Raw genomic sequence first — 16,494 nt, forward strand, 5'->3', positions numbered from 1 at the left:
AATTTTCCACAACGTCTCCAGTCACCAGTGCAAATTAACACAGTTCATTCATATGAATGAAATGCCTATTTTATGTCTCTCATAACTCTTATGATCACAGTTGATTGGTCACATAAATACAACACAAGAAGTATGAATTTCCTGTTATTTCCTTACTTTCCCCATATTTTTAAACTTAATTTAGTGCTTGTGGAGAGCACTGACTCGACAACAGTGATTGTTGCAGATGATATAAACCAACAGCAACACTACAGGTACTGTAAGCTTTCCTGACTTTCCCATCAATGTACTTCACACCCTGACATGAAACTACCAGCTAATTTGGTCTGTGCCCAATGCTTGACCTTGCTGGTAAGACCAGAAGCAAGAATACAAACTGTTATTGTTCCAAATGTCCATTTGCTTGGAACTAGGTGCAAATCACAGATCTAATTCTCAAAGGCCACTAAACAGCCATCAGATAGCCAGGGGTAATTCTCATTAATGATCTAGGTTGAATATGAGCCAGTCACTTAGATGCTGAAGTCTCTGCCTACCAGCACTGATCACCTGAGCCACCCAGGTCCCTAGCACTTATTTTTAAGCACACACTAATTTGGCAAAGCTGAAAATTACAAAGCTGAAATCACTAGTATGATGGACTGTAATTGTTCATCTATCATTTCATCTAGACTGTGCACTGTCACTAACTGACTCAGTTGGAGAGACTTTGTTAAACTGCAGCTCTTCTAAATGAACTAAATGAACTGTCTTGGCTAGGGTTATTGTCTCTTGAAACACTCAAAGGCATCACACATACAAAAAGTTCAGTGGCTTTGAGGAACATGGCTGAATTAAGGTCTGTAATGAGCAGTAAGTAGGGTTGCCAGATGGCTGAAACAAAAATACCGAACACCCCCCCCCCCCACCACCAAAAAAAAACACCGGGAAAAAATTTTGTTGAAGGAATACAAAAACCCGGACACGCTTTATCGGAGAGGGGGGGAGGAGGGGGAGACTGGCCGGAAAGGGGGGGACCTGGAACCAGCTACTGGGGGGGGGGGAGGAAGATGGAGGGGGCAAACAGGAAGCAGAGCTGGTCATGGGGGGCGGGTGCAGCTAATGGTGGGGGGTTGGGCGGAACAGGGCTGGCCACAGGATATCAGGGAAGGGGGGAACCAGCCGGGAGGGGGCGGGGCTGGCCGGGAGGAAGGGGGGCCGGGCCGGGAAAGATCAGGAAGGGAAGTGGGGGAGAACAGGCCAGCCGGGAAGGGGGGGGTGAGCAAATTGGCCAGCGGGGAGCAGGACTGACCTGGGCACTTGCTGCCTGTCCCGCGCAGGCTCCCGGCGACGCACGAGCGAGGAGGAGGCTTCCCCTCCTCCTCACACTCAACCGACTGAGGGTTCCCAAGTGACAATCGCGGCCCCGCCTCCCAGTTGGGACTCCCAGCCGTTCCCCCCCCCCGCCCAAGTCAGGCTTCCGTCCGGTGCGCAGCTGGAAAAAAATCAGAAAATACCGGACATTGCACATATCCGCTATTTTCTGATTTTTTTATACCGGATAGAACACACAAATACCGGACACCTGGCAACCCTAGCAGTAAGTCTGACTCCTACCTACGTCTTTTGACATGTTGAGCACCTTTCTCAAACAGAAAATGAGAACATTTAGGTCCCTTCAAGAACAGATAAAAAATCCTCAACCCAACAGAGGCCATTGTTAAACTTCGACTGCCAGTATGTTTTTAATCTCTTGAATAATCTAAGCACCTACTAAACAATCCTTGTTATAATTCTTATCCTCCCCAATCTCTTGGCCTGCATCCTTGCCTCTTTGCTTATACTTTGAGTGTAAGCTCTTTGTGGCAAGGAGCTTCTTTTTATATTGCCTTTCTGCACTGCCTAGCATAATGAGACCTAGGTACCTGACTGATGGTGTGAGGCGCTATCACAATTTAAATAGTGAATAACAACTTTTATAGTTGCCTACAGTAAACAAATGTATTTGGGTAACTATATTCCAAGCAGCAAAGACGCTTCCATATTTTACACAGCAATTAACTCTGCCATAACAAAAGGCCTTTAAACGTAATTCATGTTAATTGGAATCCTTGTCATACAGCAGCTCTGCAAAGTCAATCATGGAAGAATGCAAAGATAGTTACTGTACGTTCTGCAATTGTTTGGTTGATGTGACAAGGTCATTACCAAAATAGCTTCTGACCTTTTTGGGGCTGCTCTGACAATAGAACTTGAAAGCTGGATTTTGAAACAAACAACTTCAGTTAATTTATGCATTTAGCAGCTGTGGGAACCAGTTCCTGGGCAAAAAGGTAAGATCAAATAAATGTTTGTGCTTGCCACGCAGTGAAGCAGGTGCAGGAGTTCTGGGGTGGGAAGTTAAATGGTCACAAAAGGTGAGGGGGATTGGCTCTGAAATGTCATAAACTGGCATCTTAAAGCTTTTAATGTCATTAATCCCCGTTATTTTGGGTTCCAACCCCCAAATCCCATGTGTTAAGGGAGATTAAATAACATAAGTGAATGAGAATGCAACACAAATAGACCTGCCAACAAAAGATCCTATAATGAGATGACAATCTCAGCAGTTTCACAGCAATGGATACTGAATCTGTTACTATCCATACATTGGGTGCAACAGTGCAGTTTTTCCTCACACCAGTCCAGTCAAAGCTCTCATTTCCACTACAACAAAATGACTCATTTGTCTGAGTCATTAAAACACTGATACAGTGAATAAGTGCGACAACAAACTTCTTCCCTTTAAATATTGCACTCTGCCCGGTTATCATAAAACAGCATCCTTCTGAAATAAAATTTAGAAGCTACTGCCACAAGCAATTGTGTAGGCAGTGCTTGAAAAAGCTTGAGAGCTTTGAAATAATTTCTACCGGTCTGCCAAAAGCTTTGAGCTCTGAGAAGTCACACGACTTGGTATTCAGAAAAGTCATACAATTCTACTAAATCACTCTCCATTCCGTCTTCACTTTCTACATGATTTAGCAGGCACTGAAGATCTCTATTTGTCTACATATTTATACAGCTCTCAGGCTCGAGCATCTGACTAAATCATATAAATCGATGTAAGCAGTCTGAACACTAACATATGCGTTTGTCTTCTCTCCCTCCTTTCAGGGGTAGTTAGAAGTCACTCTTTATCTCTCACTATTCTTTTCTCCACCATTCTAGGAACAGCAGAGTAATGAACTTTTCCCCTCCTACTATGGGTAGGAGACAACAAAGAGATGGGTTTTACATTTTTCCCAAAGCCAGTCAGGTTTGTGATCTTCCTCATCTGTTACAGAAGGAAATGTTTAACCTTAGACCAGCTGCCAAAAAAGACGGGGGTAATGGGAACTTAAGACAACCTAACTTTTGAGAGTTTTGCTGTCCTCGTGGATTGCAGCTGTCCTGAAAAATTTCCTTCTGCAGTTAAAAGGCTGTTTTCTTAGGGTGAATTTCCTCCCCTGTGCAGAAGGCCAGCACAGTGTTGATGGACAACTTAAGTCCCACCTAAACCCTGTCTTTTGCTGGCTCTCATCATAAGGGTGTTTCACACTGAAATGACTTATTTACAGCCCATGACAGTAATGAAGGACTTAGAGAGTTAGAGGTTAATACTTGGAAAATGGAATTCAAAGCTGCTATCGTAGACATAAAATATTGGCTTTGAGCTTTAGTGTTTCTTGCAATACTAATATCAAGCTGGAATTAAACTAAGAAAAAGCAAAAGGATAGTCACAACGATGGTATTTTTAATTCATGATAGAGGATGGGAATATAAATGAAAATGTAATGGCATTGGAAATCAAGGATATGTAGGAGAGATAATGGCAAAAAATCTTTGTTGCTAGCCCTGATATCATAGTTCTGCAATACTGAACTGTAAATCATCACTGAATCATTAAGTCTTTTCTGGCACTGATCCTGCACTGAGGAGAACAAGTTCATGACCTCACATCAGTATAATTTTCAATTCCGGAACAAGGTCCCTCTGGAGATAAGATGTTTGATAAACGCACACTACTAACCTTGTTTGTTCTTGGATTTAACATCAGAGGCTTGCCTTTTTCTTTGGTGTGCACGGTGCGACATGCCAAAACACAGGGAGTGGCAACTGCTCTTAATCGGGAGAGCATTTCTTATAGTTCACCTAATAAAAAAGGAAATTTAAAAAATTCAGCTATAAACATGCTTATCCACGTGTACACATTTCTGTGCCTGTTAACCAGAGAAGAAGAAATAGATACACATCAGATAGTGCTAGCCTGGGGACTCCTAGGCTTATAAGCAATCATATTTTGTGGCAGCCAGTAAGAAGAAAGTATCTTTGTGGAAGGGGACACATGGCGGAGTCTCACAGCAGTCCTGATGTGTCCATACTGCATTACACAGATCTTTTGACTTGGGTCCCTGGCTTGTGCTGCATGCACACTGCAAAACAACAGGGCCTGCGTAACCACCACCAGGCAGATTTGAACCTGGAACCTTTGAAGCTTAGTATAGGAGCCTCTCTACAGCTTGAGCTATAAAGCCACCTTGTACTCAGCTTAGGCTGTAGAGCTCCCTTGTTTTTATCTCTCGCTGGAAGTTGTCTAAGTGCCACTACATGGGACAGGGAACCACACTAGGTGTGTGGGTTACACCTGGACCAAGTGTCAGTGGGACTTGGGCTCTGACTCACCCCCCGTCAGAATCCTGGGACTCAGATCATGAGTGCTTGCTGAACCAAAACAGAGAGATTTGCAAGTGGACAGAAATGGTTGCTGGGTTCAAACCTGAGTCAGAGCCATGGCTTAGGGTAAGTCTAGATTACTACCCTCTTTCGATAGAGGGATGTAAATTAGACACTACAAAATTAAAATGAAGCCGGGATTTGAATTTCCCATGCTTCATTTGCATATTCACATCGTGGCGCTCTTTCAAAAAAGCGCTATTTTGAAAGTCTAGATGTGGTTCTTTAGAAAATAGAAGCCTTCTCCAAAAGATCCTGTAAACCTCATTTTTGAGGTCTCTTCCTTATTAATTTCAATTTCATCCCATTTTTGAGGTTTACAGGATCTTTCGAAAAAGGCTTCTATTTTCGAAAGAACCGCGTCTGGACCGTGGTTTTACTTTCAAAATAGCGCTTTTTCGAAAGAGCGCCATGACTCGAATATGCAAATGAAGCATGGGAAATTCAAATCCCGGCTTCATTTGCAATTTCGAAGTGTCTAATTTACATTCCTCTGTTGAAGGAGGGATGTAATCTAGACACAGCCTTAATGAGCAAAGTAGACATGCACCCAAGTATGTTACGAAAAATCTCCATTCCCGGTAACTCTGAGGTTCTACTGTAGCACAAAGGTACCCCTATATACACAGCAACTTGTCCTGTTTCTCAATCACTGGTCCTTTGTTCACATATTATATACTTTTCATTTTAAGAAAGCATGATTTGAAGCATATATGTGCAGTGAGCTTGTCATAAAGTGTTGGTAGAGAGATTATTGGAAATCTTGGTAGTATTACCAAAGCATGCTGCTTTTAACAGAGTAATTCCTCACTAAACTAGGTGGTGGTGGACTAAACACAGCTGGCCTGTCACAATTAATCAGCAGTGATGACAAAAATAACTTTGTAATGAATAGGGTCTGATAAAATTAAATTTGTGCTACAAAACAGCCATCATGTGTGCACAGCAAATTCAGTTTTGAGTACAGTTTAAATTAATAAGTAGCCACTTATTTGCCATGATCACACAATTTCAAATCAATGGTCTATACAGATGAAACCAAAAATTATTTGTAATTGAAATGCAAAAGCAACACCTTTCATGAGCACTGAGTCTGGTTCCAATTGGTCAATTCCAGAGACCTTAAACAAAGAACTATAATTAAGCCAAACAAACCACCCCAGTCGCTTTCCTGTAACAGAATTCAATTACTTCACAGTGAGCACTTGTGAATAAAACAGTACTCCCTTCCCTCTTTTGAATGCAGGAGATTTAATTGTAGGTAGTGGATAGCCCAATAAAATCTGATTAGTCACTTCTTTATCTCTTTTCCCAAGGTCTCCTTTCTTATTAATTTCAATTTCATTCCCATCTCTCTTATCATTGCCCTGAAGTGACCTCCCTTCATCCATTCTCCTCAATTCACTTCCTCCCTTACAGCTCACATGGACCCCTGCATTTTAAAATCAAAGACCTATATCTTGCCCCACAAAACTTTTTGGCTTCAGTGGGACAACACACATTCAAGGGCAAAACTTAACTCTGAATTTTAAAAATATAAATAAGAGCTACAGTTATTTTCTTCATTATAAAAGAGTTTATTAAGACCAACAGACCCCTTCATTTTCTTAAACCAACAGACCCACATGGGCAGAGTCAACTGCAGGATTGGGCCTCTATCATTTGGACTTGCAGCACACCAGCTTGTCCGATGCAGAAGAATCACAAGGCAGCACTAATGCCTTGTAGATAGCTTGTAAGGGGTTCTGGGAGCTTTTGTAGAGAGGCATGTGTTTTTAAAGAGAAATCTGAGTCATCTGAGAAATCTGGTTGGTACATCACAACCAGGAAGCCAATTGTGGGGAAAAAAATATAAAAAGGGAGGTTTAAAGGAAGTGGAAGCAGAGATTTAAGTAGCAGCGGAGTTGTGAACAGGGATAAGAAGAGAACACAGGAACTGAAAGAGGAATAAAAATACTGTCTAAAACCTGACTCAGCATAATCAAATTCAAAACCAGACTTTTTTCTTTTACTTTCAGTAACTGATAGTACAGGGTAGTAAGCAACAGCTCTAAACAGAAATTGTTTTATGCAACCAGGTTTGTTTCAATATGGCCAGTAATTTTTAGCACAATATTGCTTGCACCCCATGCCACTGTATAACTGAGTCTATGTTCTTCAGCATATTGGATAGCGGTTTTCTGCAATGGAGTATCTTATCAGGAGGCATCTGGCCAGTTCAAACTAATTATTAGCATTATACAAATGCACTTATCTAGAAGCAAATGTTTTTGTTAGTACAATTATGGATTGGTCAATTTCAAAGGCTACTTTTAGGAAAATATATTCATTATACTTCTAAAGGAACGAATTACCTTCCCAATTGAGTCATGTAGTTCACAGCCAATTAAAGCAAAGTCTGTTTCAATTAACACTGAAGCTATCTGGGTCATGAATTGTAGCTTTAATACTTAGTAATATGTTTCAGCAGATTTGCAATTCATGTTCAAAGGCTTTGCAGTCATTCCCCAGTTTCAATGACAATGGATCATAAAAAATATCGCAAGTATTTCTTCCTATAGAAAATTTCAGAGTGCTGGGATAAGCAAATTTGTACAATTTCCCTAAAACATACAGAATGGACTTATGAATAACTGGAACCAGTAATAAATATTTTAAATATAGAGTGCAACCCTTAATTTAAAGGACTCAATGAGACTCGCTAAGCTTCCTCGAGTTTGCATGTGAAAACAATGTTTTATGACAAAGCCCACATTTAGCCAAACTAACATTATTTCACACAGAACAGTAGCAATTGTTTTATGAATCTATAAAATCCTGAATGGCTAAACCCTTTCATTTTCGGTTTAAATCAATTTTTATTGAAAAATTCCTGGGTTTTACAAAAAGCATTATTCTGCCTGGGTGTTTTTTTTTTTTTTTTTTTTTTAATTTTCACCTTACTTTGGTATCATTCAACTATATAAAAACTTGTTTTATTTTAAAAATGCAATACATTGCCTGAGATATATACAATATGATAATACATTTGCCTGTGTATATATACACAAAGCTGCACGTTGAAGTAAGGCTATATATAGAGCCCTACTAAATTCATGGCCACAAAAAACATGTCACAGACCATAAAATCTGACCTTCTCCAGTGAAATCTGGTCTTTGTCTGCTTTTACCCTATACGATACAGATTTCACAGCAGAGACCAAATTGGGGATTCTGACACAAAAAGGAATTGCCGGGGAGGTGGCAAGGCTATTTTAGAGGGATTGTAGTATTGTCACTTACATTTGTGCCACCTTCAGAACTGGGCAGCCAGAGAATGGCGGCTGTGGACTGAGGGCCCAGCTCTGCAGGCAGCAGTGCAGAAATAAGGGTGTCAATGATGTTCCGTGTCATCCTTACTTCTGTGCTGCAGCTGGCGGTGGCTTTGCCTTCAGAGCTGGGATCCTGGCCAGCCGTCTCCACTCTCTAGCTGCCTAGCTCTGAAGACACTGCCATAGCCAGCAACAGCATAGAAATAAGAGTAGCAGTACAGCAGCCCTGCTACACCATAACCTTAAGACCCTCTCCCCCTCACACAACTCCTTTCTGGGTCAGGACTAAGGATGTTAAGGGGGTACTTCAAAGCAGGAGCGCTACACAGAGCCCAGGGTCAGCTGGGGACTCCATGTGGCTCCATGTGACCCCGGGGCTCCATGTGGCATTTCCATAGAACTCGGGATCAGCTGGGGAGTCCCCAGCTGACTCCGGATTCTGCATGGCATTTCTACAGAACCCAGGATCAGCTGGGGAGTCCCCAGCTGATCCCAGGTTCCGTAGAAATGCCGCGCAGAGCCCGGGATCCAGGATTCGCCTGCTGAGGATTCTTGTACATTTCAAAGCTGGCACGCTGCATGCAGCCCGGGTCCTGTGGTAAAATCCTCTGGGTTGTGTTGCATGGGAGAAAGGGCCTTGGAGAAGGGGTTGAATGGGGATGAGAGGGGCCATAACAGAGGAAGGAAGAGGCAGGGTGGGGGCAGAGCAGAGACTGGGGCAGCACAGGGCAGGGCCTATGCAGATGGTGGGGTTGTCCTGGGCCCTGCACCCTCCCTACGGATGGTACTGCCTACCATATACACATTTCAAGCTATTATTAGCAAATAATAGATTAAAGACTTGAAACACTATAATGAGGGAGAAGGGAACCAAAAATCTGTATTGGAATATGTTTCAGAGCACAAGGAAGTATTCCAAGGTTTAAAACAAAGATAGGAGAAAAGGATGAAACTGAGGATATGCACTGAAAATGGTGCTACCCAATTACTAATGTTAATATTTATAGGATAATAGTTCCAAGCCTACATCATTAAGTTTTACAGTATTTGGAGACTAGAGATATATTGTTCTCAAACTCAGAGGTTCAATTATGTTTTGAGTTTGTTTTAGTTCTGCAGCAAACCACATTGATGAATTCAAAGCATTTATTGTATACTTTTGTCTTGCCTTTCCATCCACCAAAATAACCCCAATATTAAAAAAAATTAATAGTGATTGCACTGATTTTCACCTGATTTTGTTCTTGTAATAAACACTGATAAATTCCTGAGAAAGATAAAATAAAAACTGAAAATGAAGAGCCTTAATCATGACACAGACATTGAGGTTTGGGGTTTATTTTTGTTGTTGTTAATTAAACATGGCTGATTTTCCCAGGTATAAACACACACTCTCTCTTCCTCTTCATCACTTTACAGACATAAAGCAGACTACTACTACGAAATTGGATGAGTTCCATGTCTAAATGAATTACAACTTTACAAGTGTATTTTTTAAAAAAACCAACTTCCCTCTACCTAGCAGATGCTATCTGGGCTACTTCACCTGGAGGGAAGTGCTTTGCTGAGTGTGAGAGATAGGGCAATTTTCATTTGACTTAAGAGTGACCTTAAATTACATCTGTGTATATATAAGAGAGCCCAGATTTCCTATTCAGGAATCAAGTGTTCTGAATTTTAGTCCATGTTATACCTCTGATTCACTCTGACACTGGGTTCATCAATTCAATGCTGTGTGCCTCAGTTTCCCCAGCTACGTAACAGGGCTATTTAGACTTGATCTACTCTACCAGGGGCCATCAATCTAAGTACACAATTTCAGATATGTGAACTAGCTGAAGTTGATGTACGTAGATCTACTTACTGCTGTGTCTTTGCTGCAGTAAGTCAACAGCTGATGCTCTCCCATTGACTCCGCCTGCCCTTCTCATTCTGATTGAGTACCAGAGTTAATGGTAGAGTGCTTGGTGGTTGATTTATCAGGCCGACACTAGACACAATAAATTGACTCCCGCTGGATCAATCGCTGCCCGTCAATCCAGCAGATAGTGTAGACAAGCCGTTATGTATGTCTCGCAGAAGGCAACACAATTTTAACTGACATCTGTAAAGCACCTTGAGAGTCTCGGAGGAAAGAAGACACTACAGAATTCGAAAATATACAATGCATTTGCTGATGCCAAACTGCCTCAAGTAGCAATAGTGAACAGGCCATCTGAGACATGTGACCTCTTTTTCCCTTTTCAGCACATGGCACAATCAATCCAATAGAGACTATGCAGCTTCCAACAAGGGAGAAGAAAAGCTTAAGCTAAAGCATTTATATGGGGAACAATGCCTCTGATCTACACAATTTGAAACATTCAGCTTTGAAAAAAAAAAGAAAAGATGGCAGGATACATGTAGACTTAACTACCTGTGACATGAGATAAAGCTAGAGCTCTCAGAGTCCAAACAGAAATACTGGATCATAAGACTGTGTCTACACTACAGACCTTACAGTGGCACGGCTGTAAGTTCTCCTGTGTAGCTTCTCTATGCCATGGAAGAGATTCTCCCACTGACATAATTAAACCACACCCAAGAAGCAGTGGCAACCATAGGCATCAATGTCTAGGATTCCCTGAGGGTATTTCGCCCCCACTCAGTCCCGAGGCCCCGCCCTCAGTCAATCCCTTAGTCTACGGCCCTGCCCTTGCTTTACCCCTCCCAAAGGTCCCTCACCACCCCCTTTTCTCTGCACTTACCCAAGCCTCTCCCTGATTAGCTCACTGGGGGCTCTGCCAAATAGCTGTGGCTGGTGGGTGCTGAGCCCTGGCACAGCCATGGAGTTGGCACCAATGGCGGCAGCTAAGTCAGTGAGAGAGCATCTCTCACTGACATAGTGTTGTCCACACCAGCGCTTTTGTCACTGAAATTTATGCTGGTCAAAGGGGTGTTTTTTTACACCCCAAACCGACAAAATTGCTAATTGAGAGAGAGCTTCTGTCTAGAGTTACCAAGAGGCTCATAAAAGCTCTCATCTCACCACACAATGAGTGAAAAGCCTTTAATCGAGTAACTGATGGTTCTTATTGTTCAGTTCTTAATACAATGATCTTGTTGGGTGCTAAAATAGTCTCATAGCAAAGCAATAGCACTATTTTGTAGAAGGTGCTGTTCTGTTTTTTAGGACTCAGCCATCCAAAGCCTTATGTATGTTCTTAGCTCTACTATCATGAGTAGTTCCACTGATGTTAGGGGGAAGATTGATGGTATGAAAGTGAAGCATGTTCATAAACATTTGACGCAATCAGTGCTCTAAGCCAAAGAATTTTCATAAAGATTGAGGGATGCTAACCTGCTCATGAGGCTCCCCTCAATCAGACTTCCCAATATGGGCGCACTGTGAAAAAGTAGGGTGGGGAGAGAAAGCACGTTTCAAAACAATGTTCTGGGGTATTTCCTGGGGATACCCAGAACTGCAACCCAGAACTGCAACAGACTAGAGACACAGAGAGGGAGAAATGGGACAAAGCCAGAGGATACACATAGTCATTGCTCCCCCTGATCCAGCAGCAGGTCCCCTGCTACCTTACACTTGCAAGAGAAGATACTTTCCTGCAAAGAAGCCCAGACCAGAGTAATGATTTGGACTGCATGCTAAATTTAGATGTAGCCTAAATAGCAGTAACATGGGAAAAATTCCCTGTGAGAGGCTGAGTCATTCCAAACATACTAAACGGCAAAATATGTCTAAACGGTCTCCCACGCTATTCTTGCCAGCAAGTTAAGGGAATGTGGATTGGATAAATGGACGGTAAGATGGATAGAAAGATGGCTAGAAGGCCGGACCCAGCGGGTAGTGATCAACGGTTCGATGTCAGGATGGCGGTCGGTTTCTAGTGGAGTACCCCAAGGTTCAGTTCTAGGACCGGTTTTGTTCAATATCTTTATTAATGACCTGGATGAGGGGATAGATTGCACCCTCAGCAAGTTTGCAGATGACACTAAGCTAGGGGGAGAGGTAGATACGCTTAAGGGCAGAGATAGGGTCCAGAGTGACTTAGACAAATTGGAGGATTGGGCCACTAGAAATCTCATGAGATTCAACAAAGACAAGTGTAGAGTCCTGCACTTGGGACGGAAGAATCCCAAGCATAGTTACAGGCTGGGGACCAACCAGTTAAGTAGTAGTTCTGCAGAAAAGGACCTGGGGGTTACAGTGGATGAGAAGCTAGATATGAGTCAACAGTGTGCCCTTGTAGCCAAGAAGGCTAATGGCATATTAGGATGCATTAAGAGGAGCATTGCCAGCAGATCCAGAGATGTCATTATTCCCCTTTATTCGGCTTTGGTGAGGCCTCATCTGGAGTATTGTGTCCAGTTCTGAGCCCCCCACTACAAAAAGGATGCGGAAGCATTGGAGAGGGTCCAGCAGAGGGCAACCAAAATGATTAGGGGTCTGGAGCATATGACCTACGAGGAGAGGCTGAGGGACTGGGTCTGTTTAGTCTGCAGAAGCGAAGAGTGAGGGGGGACTTGATAGCAGCCTTCAACTTCCTGAAGGGAGGTTCCAAAGAGGCTGGAGAGAGGCTGTTCTCAGTAGTGACAGATGGCAGAACAAGGAGCAATGGTCTCAAGTTGTGGTGGGAGAGGTCCAGATTGGATATTAGGAAAAACTATTTTACTAGGAGGGTAGTGAAGCATTGGAATGGGTTACCTAGGGAAGTAGTGGAGTCTCCATGCCTAGAGGTGTTTAAGTCTCGGCTTGACAAAGCCCTGGCCGGGTTGATTTAGATGGGATTGGTCCTGCCTAGAGCGGGGGGCTGGACTTGACGACCTTCTGGGGTCTCTTCCAGTTCTATGATTCTATGATAAGGGGATGGTTGGATGAAATAACATGATCGTGGTAACTAATTGACCATTCATTATCTGTTGGAAATAGGTCAATGGAGGGATGATAGGAGTTGCTATAGGGAACTTTCTGGGTGTCTGGCTGGTGAGTCTTGCCCACATGCTCAGGGTTTAGCTGATCACCATATTTGGGGTCAGGAAGGAATTTTCCTCCAGGGTAGATTGGCAGAGGCCCTGGAGGTTTTTCGCCTTCCTCTGTAGCATTGGGCACAGATCACAGCTGAAGGACTCTCTGCATGTTGGGGCCTTCAAAGTATTTGAAGGCTTCAATATCTGAGACATAGGTGAGAGGATTATTCTAAGAGGGGTGGGCGAGATTCTGTGGCCTGCCCTGTGCAGGGGGTCAGACTAGATGATCATAATGGTCCCTTCTGACCTTAAAGTCTATGAGTCTATGAGTCTTTCAAAAGTGTTACCTCCTGAATAACAAAAAACAAAACAAACAAACTCTGAAAACACATACCCAATATTAAATACCAGTTCATACAACAGTTGGAAATGGTTCTTTCCATAGTTACTGTTGAAATGGAAACCTCTATTGCAATTTAACAAAACATTTAATGAGCATCCACCGAAGCACAGCAAGCTCTATATGCCATGACAATGGCCCTTTCTGTTAATACTAATAGTATTCTCATAGAACCGAGCAACACTAGTCATAGACTTAGGCCCCATTGTGGTTTGTGTTACACAAAAAAGGACAGTCTCTGTCCCAAAGATCTTATAATCTATAGTCTCATCACATTTCTAGTTTATATGAGACAAGCTTCTAGGTTCTTGTCAAGTATCACCCGGCAGACTCAAATGACACCAGCATAAGTTAATTCCAAGGAGTCAGGAGCTTAGAAAGCCCTTGTATATTAAAAACTGAACACACCAAATTCATGATCACACATACGTACGTAAGCACATCAACAAATCAAATATTCAACTATCAGTAACCTTACAGTAATGTTTTTCTGGAACAGAATACTATAACTTGATCCATATATTAAATGCATTAGAGCTTCCTTTAAATCATGGATGGGGAACCTTTTGGGGGTCAGGGGCTGCTGACCCACAGAAAAAAATCAGTTGGGGGCCGCAGACAAGTGAGAAGCAAAACAAACAAACAAACCCCCACTGAGGAGAAAGATACTCCCCATATTCCCCTCACACACCAGAGCCTAAGGGGGCCCAGGCTAGTAGATTCTGTGTGCCCCAGCACCAAGGTGGGATGGTGGGGAGGTTGGAATGCTAGTACGGGGGGAGCCCTGAGCCTTGGGGGCCAGATCGAAGCAAGCCAGGGGCCTCATTTAGCCTTTGGGCCTGCACTTCCCCATCCCTGCTTTAAATGACTACTGGTCAATGCTATTACTTGACTCTCTCAGTTTTACTCATACAGAACACAAGAATCTTAACATATATGGTAATAAGATGAAATCTAATAAGAATGCAACAAAGGCATTTGAAATCCTCACTGACATTTCTTTTACCAGACAGAAAACAACAGGTCTAACAAAGGACTTGCACATGCTAGTCCTAAAAATATCAACTGGCCTAACATTTCATAATTAGTGGAAATGCTGACACAACATAGGCACTTTTACTTTCAGGGCTTTATGGCTCTGCCATAAAAATTCCCTCCAGGTTGAATGTCAGCACACAAACTTATCAGCTCAGAGACAGGGCTTCAGATATTTCAACAGCACCTAAGCTCTGCATCTTTTCACACTGGCATGACTCAAGAGGCTTCATTTTACAGCTGCAAAGCCTTTCAATTGATTAGTTTGTCATTTTCATCCTCACTTTTACTGTTTTGGAAAAACAACTCAGTAATAACCAACCTAATTTACCGGGTAAACAACATACATCTTGTTTCCTTTCATAAAAAGATTATGTTGTTGATAGGGACCTGCCCGAGATACACACTCCCTTCCTGACTAAGCAAAGATAGTATTAGAAACCAGTAAGAGGTACAGAGGACTGCAGACAGCTCCCATAGTTATTCAAACGGTTTAATCTCAAGAGGCAGCATTTGAATAGAGTAGTCTGCAGGAAGTGGAGCAAGAACAAAGCCTTTGTGAGTAGGATGACCCCAGTACCTTGCTAAAAGGAGAAATCGTTTTCAGTGTAATCTAATTGCAGACCCAGTTTGCTCTCCAGAGGCATCTCGTGAGTCCGGAAATTTGCAGGGATGGTTTAGCAGTAGCAAGACACAGAATCACATCATCCTACATCAATGTCAAGATGGCCTATGGGTAGAGCAGGATAGAGCACGCAGACAAGCTGGGTTTAAGCTCCTTATAATGCTGGTATTTGTGCAGTTTGTGACTGCAATAATAAACAGCAGCAGCCCAGGTGTCTCTTTCCTTATCATCTTGACCACAACCTGAAGCAAACATTGAGACTCTCCCCCATGCCACACACAGAGCACACTGGACTCCCCACAACAACGCTCCTAAGGAGAAAGAGATTCAGGAAGGAACTGACCAGGAAATCAGTCTTATACAAAATGCCCCCAAATGTGGCCTTAAAACAGTAATAATGCTCTTAATATGGAGCGGGAAAAGGTTACCAGAGTAGAAACTGCTGCTGCTTCTTCCTCTGCTTCCGTCCTCTGTGTGATGCTATCCCAGAACTGGAACCTGCCTGTCTCTGCACCAGCCAGCAGCTCTCCTCCACCAGAGACCTTTCCTGCTAGCTGCCGTGAGCAGAATGAAGCAGGCAGGGCAGAGTCTGGGCGGGACACTCCAGAGGGCGGGGCGTTTCCTCTGATTGACAACTCAACTCCACTAGTGAGAGGTGGCGGCTGGATGACGTTCTTCTACTCGGCTCCCGACGCCGCCGGGAGAGAGGTGGGGCTGAGAGCGGGAAGGAGGGAGCAGGTGCTAGAGATGCAAATAAGGCCAGTATGAACAGCCAATCAGCACAGAGTGGGGGGGGGAGATGGTTTAGCTTAGCCCCATGTCCATACAAGCGCATGGCAGGGGGAAGCTAGATGCAGAGACGGGAGGGGGGCGGAAAGGGGAAGGAGTGGGCAGATGATGGGGTGGAGCAAGGGACACGAGGTGATTATAGGGGGACTGAGGTGGTGGAAATGGGGCAGTGGAGGGGGATCTGGGGCCTGAAGGGATGCAGGATATGGGAGCCTAGGGCTCTGGAGTTGAGGGGCCAGGAACAGAGCAGATGGTGAGGTGTTACCCATGTTGCATGCTAAGGGCTGGCTCACGAGTGTTGAACTCAAGCTGTGCAGCCCTAGAGGTGGGGTGCGCTGGCCAATGAGGGACAGGGCTTCATCATTCACACATAGAACTTAAAGCACTGGGGTTCCTGCCATTAGCAAACACAACACTTTCTTGGCATCGGGGTTCTTTGTGTTGGACTTCATTCATTTTCAATGATACCATGAGAGGACCCCAAAGTGTATGGAACACAATGTCAGGACTAAAACCAAGGCATTTGAGAGGACAGAATGTGAAGCCCCTCTGGATTCATCCAAACCAGGCCAGCTTTTGTCGTAAGTAAGACTGTCACAGAAGTTGCAGATATCCCCACCCACTCCAGCCCTTC

General features: G+C 43.4%; 1 protein-coding gene across 1 annotated transcript in view; it reads right to left on the reverse strand.

Annotated features, from left to right (window-relative positions):
- Window positions 1-15,641, reverse strand: part of ME2 (malic enzyme 2) — a 47,874-nt gene extending 32,233 nt beyond the window's left edge. Inside the window, exons 1-2 of the mRNA XM_075932656.2 lie at window positions 15,500-15,641; window positions 4,032-4,153 (exon numbers count right to left, since the gene is read on the reverse strand). Of these exons, the coding sequence (XP_075788771.2) occupies window positions 4,032-4,139 (108 nt within the window). The 5' untranslated portion in view covers window positions 4,140-4,153; window positions 15,500-15,641. The remainder of the gene's footprint in view (window positions 1-4,031; window positions 4,154-15,499) is intronic.
- Window positions 15,642-16,494: the final 853 nt, after the last annotated feature.

This window comes from Pelodiscus sinensis, chromosome 6, assembly GCF_052426305.1.
Source record: "Pelodiscus sinensis isolate ZL-2025 chromosome 6, ASM5242630v1, whole genome shotgun sequence".
Classification (NCBI taxonomy): Eukaryota; Metazoa; Chordata; order Testudines; family Trionychidae; genus Pelodiscus; species Pelodiscus sinensis.